Source organism: Aplidium turbinatum, chromosome 2 (assembly GCF_918807975.1).
Source record: "Aplidium turbinatum chromosome 2, kaAplTurb1.1, whole genome shotgun sequence".
Classification (NCBI taxonomy): domain Eukaryota; kingdom Metazoa; phylum Chordata; class Ascidiacea; order Aplousobranchia; family Polyclinidae; genus Aplidium; species Aplidium turbinatum.
This window is the reverse complement of record NC_137473.1, coordinates 18,562,392-18,580,104: the sequence shown is the minus strand read 5'-3', so window position 1 is coordinate 18,580,104 and position 17,713 is coordinate 18,562,392. Positions and strand designations below refer to the sequence as shown.

At 37.0% G+C, this 17,713-nt stretch overlaps 1 protein-coding gene across 1 annotated transcript; it reads left to right on the top strand.

The window, feature by feature from the left end:
* Positions 1-3,898: 3,898 nt before the first annotated feature.
* On the top strand, positions 3,899-14,351 carry LOC145764812 (uncharacterized). Its single transcript, XM_082576490.1, has 4 exons — positions 3,899-4,238; positions 9,143-9,275; positions 11,296-11,358; positions 11,992-14,351. Exons 1-4 carry the CDS (start codon positions 4,162-4,164, stop codon positions 12,589-12,591), a joined length of 873 nt encoding a protein of 290 aa, XP_082432616.1. The 5' UTR covers positions 3,899-4,161; the 3' UTR covers positions 12,592-14,351.
* The last annotated feature ends 3,362 nt before the right edge of the window (positions 14,352-17,713 follow it).

The window sequence follows — 17,713 nt, the reverse complement described above, 5'->3', positions numbered from 1 at the left end:
CAATGTTTTGCCCACGTTGTGCTCAATTGAAACAACAGCTAGTCCAACCAAGCGTTCTTGGCTCATTGTAGAGCGAAGGTAATTTCTTATCAACTTCAGTTTAGAAAATGATCTTTCCCCTGAAGCTACAGTAGCCTAACTAACACAGTAAACTATAGCGGAAAAGTTTAAGTTAGCCTTCTGCTTTCTGCTAGTGCTTAATGTAAATGATATTTTTGCATATTTTGGATAAGCGCGAGCCCCATAAATTTACGGGCCCTGGGCGGTCGTCCAGTGTGCCCACCCCAAAGGCCAGCACTGACCTACCCATCTTAGCAGGCATCCAACCCGCTGAGTTACGTCGTAAGGAGCCACGATTTCTCTCGCTTGCCGCGCTCTGGACCCCGACCATCCCCTTCATGCAACATTCAAGTGACCACCACCTTCAAAGCAGCGGCTGAAATCAAGACGCCCCTTTTGTGCCTGCCGCACAACAACTACTTAAGAACACAGAAGAACTTGGTTTAAGTGCGGAACACTGGACGAACCACATGTGGAACACGGAGTGGCAAAACCACACCTCTACGCTCCGTGACTTCATACCCGACACCGATCTCCGTCTACCGGGGATGTCCCTCGCAAGGCTTGCGGGGGTCAGGCTTAACCCCCTGCAAACTGGCGTCGGCGTATTTGTTCGACATGCACAAGTGGGACCAGGCTCCTTCATCAGAATGCAAGTGTGGTGCCACTGAACAGACCGCAGACCGTGTCATCCACCGCTGCCTAACCCTCCGGCTTCCACACGGTGCGCATGGTCTGAGGTTCTTGGACGACGAGACTGTTGAGTGGCTGATGATTTCCTGCCATCCAATCTAGCCTGGAAAGATCTGCTCATACCCCGATGATGAGTAGTTTTTTTTGGTAGTTACATTCATGATAGGCCTATCACTAATCAACCTGTATAAAATACTAGAATCCCCGATTTGGGGGTGATCACGTGACCCAAAAAGTTGCATCTGAAAAAAAAATCACAAAACAAAATTATGACGTCATTCATGAGGCAATGCTGATGTCATATTTGAAGAGGGAATTATTTTAGCATTGGTAACTTATTGCAACCAAAAAAGTAACACCAACAACAAACAAGCGACTACAATAATAAAAAAAATAATGTTATGACGTCACAATGACGCCATTCTACCGCTGAGTACTGCGCATCAGTGTGGTGCCGCTATGCACCAGTGTGGTGCCGCTATACACCCGCCACATTGATACCGCCATCAATGACGCACTACGCACTACGCACTGTGACTGGATGCATGCGTCCCACTCCAACGGACTGCCTTCCCATCCTTGCAGGCATCCAACCTGCTGAGCTTCGCGTAAAGGAGCCATGATTTCCCTTGCTCGTCGCGCACTGGACATCGACCACCTCCTCCACAGTACATTCCAGCGCCTACCTGGAGGACAGCAGCGACTGAAATCAAAACGCCCATTTGTGTCCGCCGCACGACAGCTTCTGAACAACGTTGAAAATCTTGAAATAAGTGCGGCACACTGGACGAACTACACATGGAACATGGAGTGGCAAAACAACACCTCCCGACTCCGTGGTTTCCTACCCGACGTCGATCCCCACCCTCCGGGAATGTCCCTCGCAAGACTTGCGTGGGTCCGGCTTAACCGCCTACGAACCGGCATCGGTCGCTTTCGTTCAGACATGTGCAGATGGGGCCTGGCTCCCTCACCGGGATGCGAGTGTGGCGCCACAGACCAGACAGTAGACCATGTCGTCCATGACTGCCCAATCCATCAACCATCACATAGAAAGCTTGGACTGAAGGCCCTGGATGACGAGACTGTCGAGTGGCTGATGACATCATGCCTAAACATATAGTCCGGAAGAACAGCTCATACGACGAAGAAGAAGAATGACGCCATTAATAACATAATTTTGCGTGATTTTTATCTCGTGTATTTTGTAGTGGCAGTCAGTCCAAATAAAAAAAAAAATGTATGTATTGCATAGAAATGCCGTGAAAAGAGCTCAAAATTGATTTGGGTGGAATCCCCGATTTGGGGGTGATCACGTGACCCAAAAAGTTGCGGCACCCACTAAAATTGAAGTTAGATTCATCAACTCCAAAAAAATGCAAAAAACAACGTGTAACACGTTTAGCTTAAAGATGCTAATTTTTGCCCTTAAGGGCCTGAACCTGAACTAATAGGCTACACGTCAACATAAGAAAGGTCGAGAAAAAGATAGAAACGGCTAAACGCGAACGTTAAAACGTGCTTGTGACCGAAGTAAGTTATTGAGTTGAAAGGATTTGGCACGGTCGCAACACCTTCAGAAAAATGTAAGATAGAAAGGGAAATAAAAGAAAATGTTACAAACAAAAATAAAAAAAACAACAGCCCATATAGCTATAGCTGATATTTTCAAGAATTGTAAAAAATAAACGTTTACTATGAATATCGGCCATGTTGCGTTATCAAGAGTGCTGATGGTCGTCAGGGAAACGCATCAAACAACAAGGAATGTAAAGAAAACCCCACAAAAAATCCTACCACGGGCAAAACCATTTCAAGCGCAACGCACCAGGCCTTGCACGACTCACAAAATAGTTACAACTGGACGACACGAAACAAATAAAAGAAACAAGTAAAAACAACATTATTATCTTTGTTATGTCTTGCAGATATCAAGCATGCTTTGATATAAAGTTACGTCGATAAAGCGATAATAAGACCCCAGACAGCTAAACTCGTCACCTCTACACCGGTTATTATGAATTATTTACTGGTTATTATTACTAGGCTATTAGCAAATGAGCGTTTTTTTAATTCGTTTCCATTTCGTTTCAAAAAATATTTCGAATGCTACCCACCCTGAGAAAATCCTGCGTAGGCTACGCCACTTTTTGTAGGCTACAACTTTTGCAGACTATGTTGGCTATAACTTGCATATTTCAAACATGGAAAGCAATGAATGGAAAACATGAATATTGCAGCTGGGCTATGCATCAATTCACTCTTTGTTCACGTGATACGATGATAGGTTAGGCCTACGTCACAAAACCGTTGTAAGTTTTTACCCCATGTAACGTTGTACGATGGTCAACGATGTGCGGTGGGATGGCGCGACGAATAAGGCGTTGGCTTTCCAGTTATGCAAACCTGGTTCGACTCCCGGCTTCAGCTGGTTGTTGAAAACACCGCTCACCTCTACCCAGGGTGTAATAAATTGGGTGGGCCTAGTTGCTGAAGTAAAGGCGGCCAAGAGAAAGGAACTGGCCACCCTACTCTCCTTAGTGCCGAAGGCATTAGTACCAAAATAGTATGATGAGAACCTTATCTTCTCATTTCCCAAAGCTCAGTACCTAAGTATGGGATCACCTTTACCTTTTTAACGTTGTGCCCCACTTTACCTATATTATAATTTGAACATTTTAGATTAATGGCAGGTCTTAAGGTAACAGCAGGTCGAACATAAATATTTTTAAAATTTTCATTTCGACAAAAATTACTTCTTCATTTCGTTTAGAAATATGTTTTGTGAAGATTTTTGGTTCTTATTTCAAACTGTTTTTCATAATATCGATTGCATATTCATCCATTTCGATTAACAAAAGTCTTTTCGCAAAGCCCAAGAACAGATTCGCCACAAATTGTAGGCTACTCTGTAACACACGCAGTTGACTACTATATAGCCTACTGTACCTTCATAACATTGCCTTGAATAAACAAGTGGTTGAACCGCGCGCGAAAGAAATCTAAATTCCGTTCAACAGCTAAGGTAGGAATTTACCTAGATAGGTTTGGTTATGGTTGGATGATCATGTATAAAAAGAGCTTCAGAAGAAGGTCTTTGTGTAGGCTGTGCGTTGTGGGCTTTCTTCAAAGCTAAGGCACAAGTAAGCAAACATTGGGTTACTTTTATAGGCTACGGTACTTGGAATGTTCGTGATCAGCACAGTGACGTTTGGATTGTGATTGCAACCTATTTCATTTACTGTGTTCGTAGTTAATGGAGCCCAGGACTAAGAAAAGTGGTAGGCCTGCAGTATATAAAAAAAGGCTAATACAGCACGATAACTAGGTTTCTTCCACAAGCTTTATTCTTTTTTAGATGATGTGCCGTATAGAGAAACTAAAAGTAAGTTGAAGCCCGATGTTAAAATGGCAGGACATACAGAAGAAGTAATCAACCCTAACGAGTTTACTTCGCCAAAGTTTTATCACCTTAGGATTGTAAGGTAAGTAGTGTTTAGTGCAAAATCATAGTTGAGTAGCTTACTATATGTCTCCTTAGATTTTAGAGTAGCCTGTGTCTTTAGATTTTAGAAAGTAAATTGTAGGCCTTATGGCACTGAAAATTTTAATAGTATTTGTAGGCTGTAGCTATCTTGCAGCCACTAAAAACTTTCATGTTGGAGGATGCTGTGGCCCATTGGGGAAAAGGAAAGCAACTTAAATAAATTGAAACACAATCAAGTAGGTTTTAATCGATATTTTGACAAGGTGTATACGAGCTGGGATAATTTTTGTTCCAGATGGCGATTTTAACTTACAAAAATAGCGGCGGGTTGAGAAGGTACAGTTAGTCACGTGGTTTAAAAATTGAAAGCAATAGACCTTCAACATTTTGCAAAAAAACGTAAACCTGAAAAAAATCTTATCTACGTAGGCCTACTTGTGTGAAAAGCAAACCTTGTTATCAAATTGTTTTCTAGGTTCAATTCTGCTTTCAAAGTTTCTATTTCAATAAGCTATGCAAAAATTGGCGTCTATGACTGCAACCAAACACTACAATAGAAATGTGGTTATTTCTAGTCTGTTTCAACCGGTACCTATTCCACGCAACACCAATGACGATATCGTCATGTGTGACGCAAAATGACTCACCACGTAAAGCACCTTTTCCATAACTTGATGCTCGATTGCTCAATAAAACATCAAAGAAATCTTGTCATTTGCTGGTTTAAGTGCATTGTTTTTGTGTTTGCTTATCTGAGCCTGGTTGTAGACTCGTAGGCTAGTTTACTATGCGAAAAAAAAAATCAATAAATTGTGATTGTGTTCACTGTTTTACAAAACTTTTTAGAGTTCTGTTGTGATGTTTAGCAAAATTTGTTCTACACAAAGATTGTTTCGTGGCACTATGGGTTGTAAAATACTAAATGCATCAACTGTGGTATTTTTAGCAATATTTACGGTAAAATTCCGTGGACAAGTTACTTCATTTAAAAATAACCACAGTGTTTTGAATTATCCGGTAGTAACTTTGACTATGAGCTAGAATGCAAACAGTAGCCTGTTATAAAGAATTGACCTACCGTCTTGTTGGTAGCGTAGCGAGCTATCTTCTCATCAATTATTTAATTTATAAAATGTGTTTCATCCCACCGAACCCACTACGAGATAAAGATATCCTAGTTCTAAAAAAATATTCTAAAATTTAGATATATTTGGAAAGTAAAAATTGTTCTTTTTAAGTTGTGCTACTGTTAAACGCTTTAAAAGTTTTTACTTTTAAGGGATATGTTAATGGGAGCAGCAAACAGAGCCTAGTCAGTTTAGTTCTACGCGTGATTTTTGAATGGTCAATTCCAGTCAACAAATTGGTGTTGTTATGTAGGTTACTCAAACTGAAAATGTTTTTGTAAGAAAAAAACTTTTCAAGACATAAATAGTATAAATGTAAACTATATCGTATTTAGGCCCACTGTAGGCCTGCAAAGTAAATTGTAATTAAACAGTTTGTCTACTCCTAACCATCGCCGCGCGGACAATCCAAAATCGTACTTGGAGCCTCTTAGGCTACTCGACGTATTTGAATCGAAAAATCAAAAGTAAACTTTTTGCTCTTAATTCCACTAATTTTATTTTAAACGACATTTATTTCTGTTACAATTACAAAATTAAACTGCGTTCTAAAATTACCGTTGTTTGATTTTGACAGCTGACCTACCTTTTAAAGTAAATATATTATCAACAATGTTGCATCAATGTCAAAAAGAAGAAAATCATACGTTAAAAAGTTTGTGAGACCAACCAAACAAGACGTGTTCCCTTTGGAGAAATTTCAAATCTTCACTAACAGAGTGCAAGCCTGGATACGACAAACAAAAACGAAATCGTGGCGATAGTTAATAAATCCCATGCCAGCGTTTTGTCTTGTTACATAGAGAGGGTGTTTACTTTTGGAACCTCTCTTCTTTCTTGTTCAACCTCTCCTTTTTCTTATTTAACCTCTCAAGCAAGTAAATAAAGTAAATGGCCTTCATATTCAAGCTTTAATCGACTCGTTTAACTTTGTGGATGACCTGGATGGCTCTGAGTTGATGAACATGTATCAGCATCTTTGCAAGAGTGACGTCATCGTAAGCGTTATACCTTCAAAACGTATGGGATCTCTTTTATGATCTCAACTTTTGCTCAGAGGATGTTTGTATCTCATTCCGCTTAAGTTTTGTGCTAGAAGGCTGCTTTTGATACTGCGCCTGTTTGTTTTAGCTCTCTGGTGATTTTTGTCGTAGTTATGCTTAATGTTTACCGACTACTTTTGTCATTATGAATGGGCACTTATGATTCTTTCAATTTTCAAATGGTATTTGTAACAGTAGAGGCTAGAGATGAAGCCGACTGACAACTGTATTTTTACCGATACCGATATCACCTTTTTAGGCCGATACCGATATTTTTACCGATGCTTTCCTAGCCGGCAAATCAGTCCTTTTTTACATTGATTCGTCTGCAGACATAAAATCAAAGTAAAAATGACGGATTTCTGGCTGAGTTAGTGTTGCAAGAATATGTAGCAATGACAGGCTTCGTTAAATAACAAAAAGTTTTGTCAAGCGCAAAATTTTAATTGCCCAACACTGTTAAAAAACGTTTCATGTCTGCTCGATTAATTTGTTACTTCACAGTTCACACTATTACTTTGTAATTGCTTATTTTACTTCATAGTATGAATACTGAAACAATTACAAGAATTAACTGGTTGCGAACAAAACTTAACGGTTTCGCTAGCTCTCGGCTTTAGCTTTTCAATATCATCATTAACATTTAAAAAACTAAACAACTGTTGAAAAGGCTTCTTGTCAGTCCGATTTACTTGTCGCGTCATATAATGTTTCTTTTCGTGTTACATCATATTAACCACAGTTACGTCATAAACATATTTTAGGCCTACTTCTCAATTTTCGTTTTATGATGTGTATTTTTAGATCAGTTTGCTTTTTTAAAAGATTGCCTTATCGCAGACAAGCTTGATCTCAAGATAGAAATATTGGCCATCGTTGTTTTAACAAGTTACGTCATTCGTATTAGTTCACATCCCAAACGTTTACGTTATACAACATGGAAGCAACGTTGTACGAACACTTTTATTTGTGTCGATTTACACCTGACCTTGTCAATTAATTATTGATACCAAAAGGATTAAATTATGAAGCAAATAGTCTGACAGTTTAAATAAGGATATTTAGGTTTGTCTTCTATTTTTGTTTAGTTGTGCTACGCCTACGGTGGTTTTTTGTAAAATCTACACAAATGTTCTATGCTTTCATACTAAGAGAGTCTGTGCAAATATGTTCTTTGAAGATTTTGTTCAACAAATATCGACTGAAATCAAATTTCCTCATAAATCGACATTTGTCGCTCAACATATGTTGATACTTCATAACGTTGTATTATGTGACTTTCTTTTGGCATTTTTGATATTATGTGATATTGTATTATGTGGCTTTCTATTGGTATCTTTGATAAAAATAACTTCATTGGCAGTTAAATTTATACAGCATCTGTTTGGCGCTAAATTAGGATACAAATTTAAGACATCAGCCCACTTGTATGGCTATTAAATAAGATTTAATTTTTAATTTAACAATGGCACGACAGTTACTAACAATTCAACTGACGTGAATTTGTCTTTGACCGGTATCTTCATAAAATTGCAAATTTCAATATTTCACATTAAAATAAAATGTTGCAGTTTTTGCTGATATTTTTTTAGTGTTTTGTTGAGTTTTGTGTCTTATGATTTCTTCTTTGTCAGTCTCACGGTTTCTGCTAATATTTCTTTTGATAAAGATGCGAATGTATCTTGAAACGGTTGTAGAATGAAATGCACAGACGGATTTTACCATTTGCATTGTCCACAGTATTCTTATTATTTCTGTACCGTTTTTGCAGCAATTTCTGACAATGCTTTCATTCCCATCCAAAGTGATTAACTTTCGGACTTAATTCTACTCGGGGTGTCTGAACTATAAAGGTAGACTGCACCAGAGAGACCCCACTTACTTACGTGCGATGAGATATTTTTTCAATTCACTGTCCTTTCTGATGGTTTGATCGCTATGCGTGGCTGCAGCTTACTTTTACGCTTGACTTATTCCTTGAGGTATATTTGTTTTTGTAATACCCTGGAAATTTTTGTGAGATGACGTAAATGCACTCCATATTGTATTGACGTATTTTCTACATTTAAGATTTATCATGTGACGTTGAGATTCAAGCTAAAGCTACTTTTGTTACCTGGTTTTGTAAATGAGGTATATAAAGTAGAAATTAACCATCAGATACATTTTTAGCTGCTTTCCGTACATTGCAGTAGCATAGGTAATAACTGATCTCTTTAAAATAGATGATTTATAAAATACTGAAAAATAAATAGGGTTTCTCATAGGGGGTGCATCTTGTGACAGGTGCGGCTCAATTGCGGTCTTTTGCTGGAGTAAACTGAGGTTCGACATGAGCTCAAGTCAGAATTGAAATACTCAAGTCTTTGATCTATGTATTGTGCAATGTGCAACTCTTTTAGCTCTTCGAACAAATAAGTTTTGCAAAGTTAGTAAAAGAGCAACATAACTACACAGCAAGTCCTTATTGTGAGGGTTACTTCTCTTGAAGTTGAAGCAGCCGTATGGTCATAGGACAACGAAATGAAGACTGGTATTTCGTTACGCCTAAAACTGATTTTAATAACTTATTTTTCGAGACAATTTACTTTTATTAATTATTATCAGGAATCTCATCTTTCACTTAACACCTTCTGAATTGTCTCAAAAGTTTAACTTTGCTTTCAAAAACTTGTTATAAAAACTTATATATAAATTATATTTCAAAAACTTATAAACTTGTTTCTTTCCAGGGTCGGCTTGGTTCAGCTTATGATTGGTTTTCTCACCATTGCAGTCGGGGTGATAGACATCTCTTTCAGTTCGGTTGCTTTCGATATATTTCCTACAGCAAAGGCGGGCACAGGAATATGGGTCGGAGCGGTGGTGAGTATTTAGTGCAACTCGTCAATATTTGGATCACTAATTTTCTAGATTATTGAAAAGACAAGTTTCCATTAAACCTAACACGCACTGGGTACTTTGGCCCTAATCGAATATTGTGTGCATTAGTTCTAGCGATAGCTGGCCAAAAACGCTCAAGCGACTGGTCTGAACTTACTGTCATTTGTACACAAACTAGTTTTAGAAAAAAATACATTAACAACAAAGTGGAAAGGCTAAAAGCAAAAGCGCGATATTTACTTTTCTACTGCTTAACATTAAATAACATAATTTGAAGCATAATTGCAGCTAGTCATTTTTCTCTATGTACATAACTGCAAAGCCATACAAATCTGTAAAATCAAATTGGTTGAAAGAAGTAGGCCTACAATGTTTTATCACAAACAGTGCAACGTGCAAGTTATGAGTTTGTAAAAGATGATAACTACTACTAGATTAAAAAAATAAAGATAGCGCCAAATGTATATGGCTAATTCAGATATACTTTTTGTATTACTGAAATTTAGTAATTAATTTAATACGTGAAATTCACATAGGCCTACAATGTGTATTGGTACGTTCATTTTTTGTGTGGCATATGCAGCTTACGTAGAGTACAGACAAAGCAGAACAATACGTAGGCTGGCTGTTGATAAATTTTGTAAAACAGGTGCTAATCCTATACTGTAGTTTTATCATTTAATGAGACACCAGAAAGATCATAGTTAAAAAATGGAATTACAACAAATAATATAATATTACGGTACAAGTAAATAAAAGTCAACCAGGTTCGGATTTTATGTACAAGTTATGTTTAATTGTTTGGTCGCATCCCTAATGAAGGACACTTGTATAACTTTTAATTTTCAGTATCGAGAACCAGAGCAGAGTTTACGAGACGTCAGCGTCTACTTTGTCACAAATATAATACTTAGGCAATAAACGTGCAAGTTCATCATAAATCACCAAGTAAGGGAGCTTCCAGACAGCAAATCAATCATAAATCAATGCAAAAAAACGGCTAATTTGTTTTCTTGGTTGTCTTCAGTCGAAATGATGTAAGTAATGACGTAACGACGTTAAAGAATTTTCCCATGCCAAAAAAATTTTCGTGGAGTTCTTTGAACGCGCTTATATCAGTTATACTGTAGTTACATCAAAGCAAATAAACTGTCACTGTTTCTAAGCTGCACACCACATCATAAATAAATCACTATCTCATTTCGAAGGAAATCTTTGTTGCCAAGTAACCCACTCGTATCGTTTCACTTCAACTCAGTTTTCGTCGTATTGACCCCGACAAGTTTCAATTTATTTTTATCTCAGTGATATGGAATGGTTTTTATGACAAACTGTTACGTTCCCAACAGGGCCGTGTGAGAACCATCTTGCCCCCTCCGAAATCCACTTTAAAAATAGAACTAGAAAGCATTTAGGGCCGAAAACTCACTTTGGTGGTAGGCCTACTTAGAGCAGTGGTTTTCAACCTTTTTGGTGGAACGGAACCCAATAAAACATTCCAAAAGCTCGAGGAACCCCTGTTCAATAATTTAATTGCCTTATGAAAAAAACATCGTCTGATTAATAAAATTTAATTAAAATACTTATGTTCAGATTTTTTCATGTAGGCTACAATAAAATTACAAACTGTAAAAAACGTAAATTCGGGATCGCAGCGAACGTGTTAAAGTGTAGCAAATTTATTAATAGTGGCAAACCTAATCAATATTTGATTATATTTAAACAATATGCATATAATAATAAAATAGACTCTCGGATTTGAATGTAAACTTGCGGAACCCCTAGACTTACTGGCAGAACCTTAGGGTTCCGCGGAACCCTGGTTGAAAACCACTGACTTAGAGGGACAAGGATTGAGAACCCTGCTCTAGCTCAAGGGTAAACAAAGACCACTTTGAGTCTATTCCCGATTTATATTTGACATTAAAAGTTTAGACGTATTGGCAGATTTTTCAATTTTAATAAAAACAAATGTTGATAAGTCGCAATGCTTGTTGTTTAGATTGCATTAACTGGAACTGTGGGAGTGGTGCAATCACGATCTAACCTTAGAAGAAAAGCTGCAGTGAGTATAGTCTCGTTTGAGCTTTTGCCATTACGCTCATCACAATACTGGCGCTGAGTGACGTTAACTTCTTTATGTAATTTTTTTGTTTTAATTTTTATTATATTTTGTTGGAAACAGTTTTAGTTAAAATTACACAAAAATCTTATTTTTACCTAAAGCCTAGGTTATCATTTTTTTTTAATTTAGAATTTTTTTTTTAAATTGAGTAGGTAAAACCTTTTCAGCCTATTAATTATTAAACTTGATGCCACATTACAATTTTACTTTTTAATGTCACTTTTTTGGTGTTGATTAACTTTGCATTTTCTATTGATCGTGGGATTCAGCACTCCAAAGAAAATAAGCTACGTCATACAAAAATCAAAGTTTGTCGACATTATGGATAACAGTGTGGTTTCACAAATTATAGGAGGAACTAAGCCTCGTTATGAATGAGGATGGATTTAAAAAGCGGATTTTAGTTTTTCAATGCAGATTTTTTGTCACTGGAAAGGCAAAACTGATTTATTGTTAGTATTATTAAGTGTGCTGTCTTTATAAGCTTTCTACTGAGCATCATTGCCACTTGAGCGACGAATGTTAACAATCTCAAAAGTGATCTTCGTATTTGAGAAGTTCTTCTTTTTTCAGAGCATCGTATTTCTAATCCTCTCCTCCTTGAGCTGGATGCTTGCGATCGTCATGATTGGAATCGCGATTGCGGAGATCGCTCAATCCCAGTTTACTGAAGGGAGACTCAGGATGCAGGAGGCGCTATCCAATAACGGAACGGATTGCATCAACATCACGGAAAGTCCGCAATCGGACACAAGATGCGTTGCTGCGATCACTTTCGACCAAAAGCTAGTCACTGACAGCCTACTTGTCGCTTTTGGATACATCGAGAGTATTGCAGCTTTTTACTCCGTAATTTCCTCATTCACTATAGTTCGTAATCAATGGAAGTCTAGTAACACAAACGGAATAGGAATGCGAGAACGAGTGAATGTTCCGGAGATGTCAGTGAACGCATACTTTGAAGAGCAGATCCGACAGGAGGGAAGAGACCGGGGTGATAACTTTGATCCAATGAACGTGGGTTCTGAGACCCAAAGAAGACAAATGCATTCCAATCACATCACACAAACACTTCATTCCTCTCCTTCAACTGGGGATTTTCCCGATTCGGAACAGTTTCGGTCTCACTTAGAAGTCGTCACAGGTTCTTTTCCTGAAAGGCACGTCACCTGAAAGAAAGAACGTCATTATGTCGATATAGTGACGTGATAAATAGCAACAACTAATGAGCTGCCTATCTCAATGTCAATTGAATGCACGCAATGATGGTTTTCATTGTTGCAGGACGTCAACCTTGACACTTCAATTACAAAAGGTGTCATTTCCACTTTTGTTTATTTTTTCTTCACAACTTCTTCAAGAAAAAAACAAACGCGATAAACGACTTTTATTCCTCCTACTTGAGTTGTTTTATTTTGCACAATGATTTGCACCTTGTAAAATGCAAAGAAACACAAAATTTTCGTTTTTAAAATACCGTTTATTGGGCAATATGAGACTCTAGTTTGGCAAGTACTAAACTACTCAGTAGCAATTATAGTCTTAATTGAAATTTCGACCCTACTTTTAACATCTCATTGTGGAAGAATTGACTTGTAAAAGATTAAATTTTCAAGTGCATATCATAATATGCACCATGCAGCAAGTAAGATATTTGTTTTTTGAATTTTCTAGAGAAAATTTGAGATGAAAATACTTCTTTTCGTATTTTTACGTTCAAGTATATTGTAGGTCTATCGACCAAATAAGTTTTATTTGCGATGCAGTTACGCCGTTTTGAAGATAACAGAAAAGACTAAATAATCTTCGTATAACAACTTAATGATTGTGCAACTGCATCTATACTTTGTAGTGAAACAGATGCGAATACGACAAGGTGACTATGCTGTAAATGGGCAGGATTGTTGGTAATGTACAGTAGGTCACGTGGTTTCTATTGACGATTGCATGCTTGGCTTGATTATCTCTTGGTAGAGTATTTGATTTCGCCTCTTCCCTCCACTTAGTGGTTTGTGAATGAGAAGCACTCGGCCACTGATGTCACGATTTGCACAACAACTAAAATATTTTATGCACTTATTAAAGACGCATTTTGTTATACTCATGTATGTCGTTGGTGTATCATAAATGTATGTTGAATCATTATAACCTTTTATTTGTTATGTTCAATATAACAAACATAGTTGCACAAATGTTGAGAAGTACAATTTTTATTTTAAATCGATGTTCAAAAAATAGCACAGAAAACGTCGTGCACTTTACAAACAAAGCGGTTATCGGTTTTTCATCATTTGATGCTGAATCAATGCAAATTTGTCAGTATTTTTCTGCCAATTAATTCTTTTTTCTCAATTTCTTAGCCTTTTGTATCCGTGCTATCGACTATCGTGTATCCTTGAAAAGTTTGTTCAGTATTTCAATGAAAAACAAGTCTTAAAAACAAATTAAAATGTTTACATTTTACAGTGAATTAGAGCCTTAACGTTTTGTCGATGTACGATGCCGATGTTGCATCAACTACAAACTATTTCACAGTTTTCTTTGCTGTGGCTTTTAACAACTAAGTTTAGACTTTATGAGGCAAATTGCTTTCAGATGCAACTGCCGTTATGTTGCTTGCAATATGTCTGTTGGTCTGTTGCATGTGATTTGAACTATATCGATATTTCTACACATAACCGACAACCTTTTGTTCACTTTTGTATGATTTATGCATTTTTAAAAAACTGATGTGCTTTGGTGTCATTAGACTCATTATATTACAGTAACAAATAAACACTGTTCTTTTACAAAGTTTGTATTTTCAATTATGAAGAAACCTTTTTCATTCGGGATCAAACTGATGTCTTGTCGCTGAAATGGCAGTAGAGATCCTGAAATCAAAAAACAAACTTTCACTAAATTTTTCACGGTGAATAAACGGTGTGCAGATATTTTAGCTTGCTTGCTGACAAAGTCAATCGTTTTATTTCTCATAACCGCTAGCTAAGATCGTTATGTTTTTAAGGAAACCAGAACACCCAACACATCTGAATGAATTTATCTACTGTAGGCTGCCACAGAAAGGTTTTTGAACTGGAGTAAGATTGATCCCCGGCTAAGCCGAAAGAAACGCCCTTCGTAATTTTGGACCGGAAATAATCCCAGATCAAAATGGGCCTTCAAATATGACAGCCGCCTCAGTCGGTAATAGGCTATCTGCTAGAATCCTGCTTTAATAAATGTTACGTCATTGAAAGGTCTCGTTTGCCGCGCGATTGTCCTCTCATGACTGACCTCACTGATTTTATGGCAAGATATTTTAAAGGTTTTCTGTAGAAATTGCAACATAACAACCAAATTTATGAGACAAAACTTTCAATGTCTGTCATTAACCTAGTTCTGATGACCACAAATGGAAAGCATTTGGAGCATTATGATATAGACGTGTACTCTTGGTCACAGCGATAAACCATAATCTCTTCGTGGGAAAATTGTAACATAAGATTCCCGGATCCGTTCGTCTGTATGTAATGACCGAAAAAGAAACACTCTTTTGAAACGTCTATTCAAAAAGTGTATTTCTGTAAAATTAGCCCGCGGCTATCGAAAATGGGTGCAACGCGGTACACCACTAAAAACTTGTCACTACAATCCAAACTACTTAGAGTCTTAGATAAAAGACGGAAATTTTGTCCAGCTAGCAAGCACTAAGCAAAAAGTTAAATATGCGGCCAACTTTCAAGCAACCATTTTACGAATGATCAGAATACATGGCAATATCTCAAACGCACGTAAGCAGTTAATGTGACGCAATAATGAAAGACATTGTCAAGCAATTCAAACAGGTGTTCAAAGGTGATGATGCAATGTTTCATCAGGTCTTACAAACGATGGTGCAATATTGGCTCATTTTTTAGGAAAAATTCCATGACGTAGGCCTAATACGCTAAGATTCAGTACACCTGAACGGTTTTATATGACGTTTGATTTGGTGAATAATTGTCTGGAACAACTCTCCTTTTACACCGACTGCATTATTGCATTGTAAACTGCACGCTGGATACCAAAAACTCTGAACCTACGAAAGGCAATAATCTATTTTGGTCATGAAAAGGAAGGGATGCAGGTAATATGGTAAAAAAGCCAACAAGTAAGCAACAGACAACATCAATGCATGTGACCATTTTTACATCGTATTTGTTTTTTTTTTGTTTTCTTATTGCACTGATTGACTTTCTGAAACTTAACAATAGCCTACGCTTTGGACCTTATGTAGGTTAAATTCGTCAATGGATCACCAGAAAACAAACTCATAAAAATGTAAGCTACTAAGTGGTTGGTTTTTATGAACGTAGTGTAGTTAGACTTTTCTATTGTAAATTAAATCATATGCTGTGTGTTGCTTAGCCTACGGGAAAACTGCTGGTCATTGGGTATCCTCATTCCTCATGCTCGGAGCATCTCAAAAGAAAAGTCTTTAAGCTATATAGGAGAGTAAAGAAATGTATAAAGAGTATGCGAAGTGAGTGAAATCTCAAGAAAATATCTTTGAAAGCGAGGTGTTGCCAGTTCACTTTTTGTGTTTTATATAAAATGTTTGTGCCTACAGTCTCGTTACTTTCCAAATACACTGTACATAGGCTATTCAAATCACACAATAGCCTACCTAGTCCCAATTGTGTTAAGATTAACGTATTGTAACTTGGGTATTTTATCAATGTATAAAAGAAGTATCAGTTTTTTCCTTGTCAAGGACTACTTATAAGTTTATGATCACTACACAGTACACACCATTGTAGTGGTCAGACACTCAGACACCTTGTCCGTCTTAGCTTTCACATGCTTTACAGCCATATATTTTTTACCCTCAGCAATGGATCGCTACAATGTAGCCTAATGATCAACCTTTGTGTTCGCTTTGCCAATCAAATGAGCAATGCTTGTTGCTAAATGTCTAGCTAGGCTACTCTGCACCATTACCAGGACGTTAGGTGTGCAATCACTTGCAGCCAGAAAAACTTGTAAAACAGCACTAGTTTTGTAGAAGCAAACCTGTCATTACTTTTTGGGTAGTTCAACTTTAAACAATTTTGATTTGATAAACAACACTGATTTGAGCAGCCACAAAATATGAAACTATAAGCTATACATCTGAGCTTCCATTTATGAAAATGCCCAAATCAACACAACGCAGTTGCTTCAAGTCTTAGACTTCGTTTATTTACCCAACAGGGCCAACAGTATCATGCCTATATAGCACCCACCCACAAAGTATCAAATTATTTGAATTTGGTTAATTTTTGCATGCAACTGCCCTAATGTTTATTGCCTAATGTTGTTACCCAGTTTAATAAACGTTGTGTAATATAGATCACACTTTGCAATATGCCGTTTAAACAATAATAGTGTATATAAAAACAGTCCAATGAAATAGCTATATAGAAGTTTTTTTTTTTTTAAAATGAACCATGTCTTTATACGCACAAAGAATATGCAAACCTAAGCATGTATTTACTTACTGTATGTAGGCTACAACTTAGTTATAGGATACTAATATCGGTAACCACAGATATAAATTATTTTCAAACTTTTTATACATCTGGCCAAAATAGTAATATTTAAAAACACAGACCACAATCGTTGCTACTTTACGTTCAGCTGAAAGATTATTTACTTGATTAAAAAGATTGGAAACATACATTCTATCCTTTACAAAATAGGAACATTATTTTGGCCACAACAAATATTGAAAGATATTTTTTTAAACAAAATTGATATCAGCTTTGCTATTATCGTTTTTGAATGGCCACATGAATATACTTCTTTATGCAGTTAAAAAAATTATTAATCATTGGCAACTGAACGTAGGCATTTAACAAAGGTCTTGTCCTATTATATAAAAAAACGAAGTCAACCTAAAGTTTGGAGGTCGATTGACCTGCGCACAGAAACCATGCTTGACAATCTCCTTATTTGCTGTTCGTTCGTTTGTTCTAATGCAGTAGCCTATACACTGTATTGAACAATTAAAGTTGCGCTGCGCAATTCGAAAAAGTTATTGTTTTGCCCTCCCCTACCTCAAACATTTCTGTCCCGCTTGGTTATGTTGGATGACAATAGCCGGTAGGAAAAAAAAACACAATGATTAGTAACCCAAAACAATACTCTATTCGTTCAATTAAAACAAATTATACAAAAGGCAGAATGATAAAAGAAACGTAATGACCAACATGAAATACTAGTTCCCACAAACATGTTCGTATTTTAGAAATGCATTTGTTACTGCGTATTGTTACGCAGACTACCTACGCTT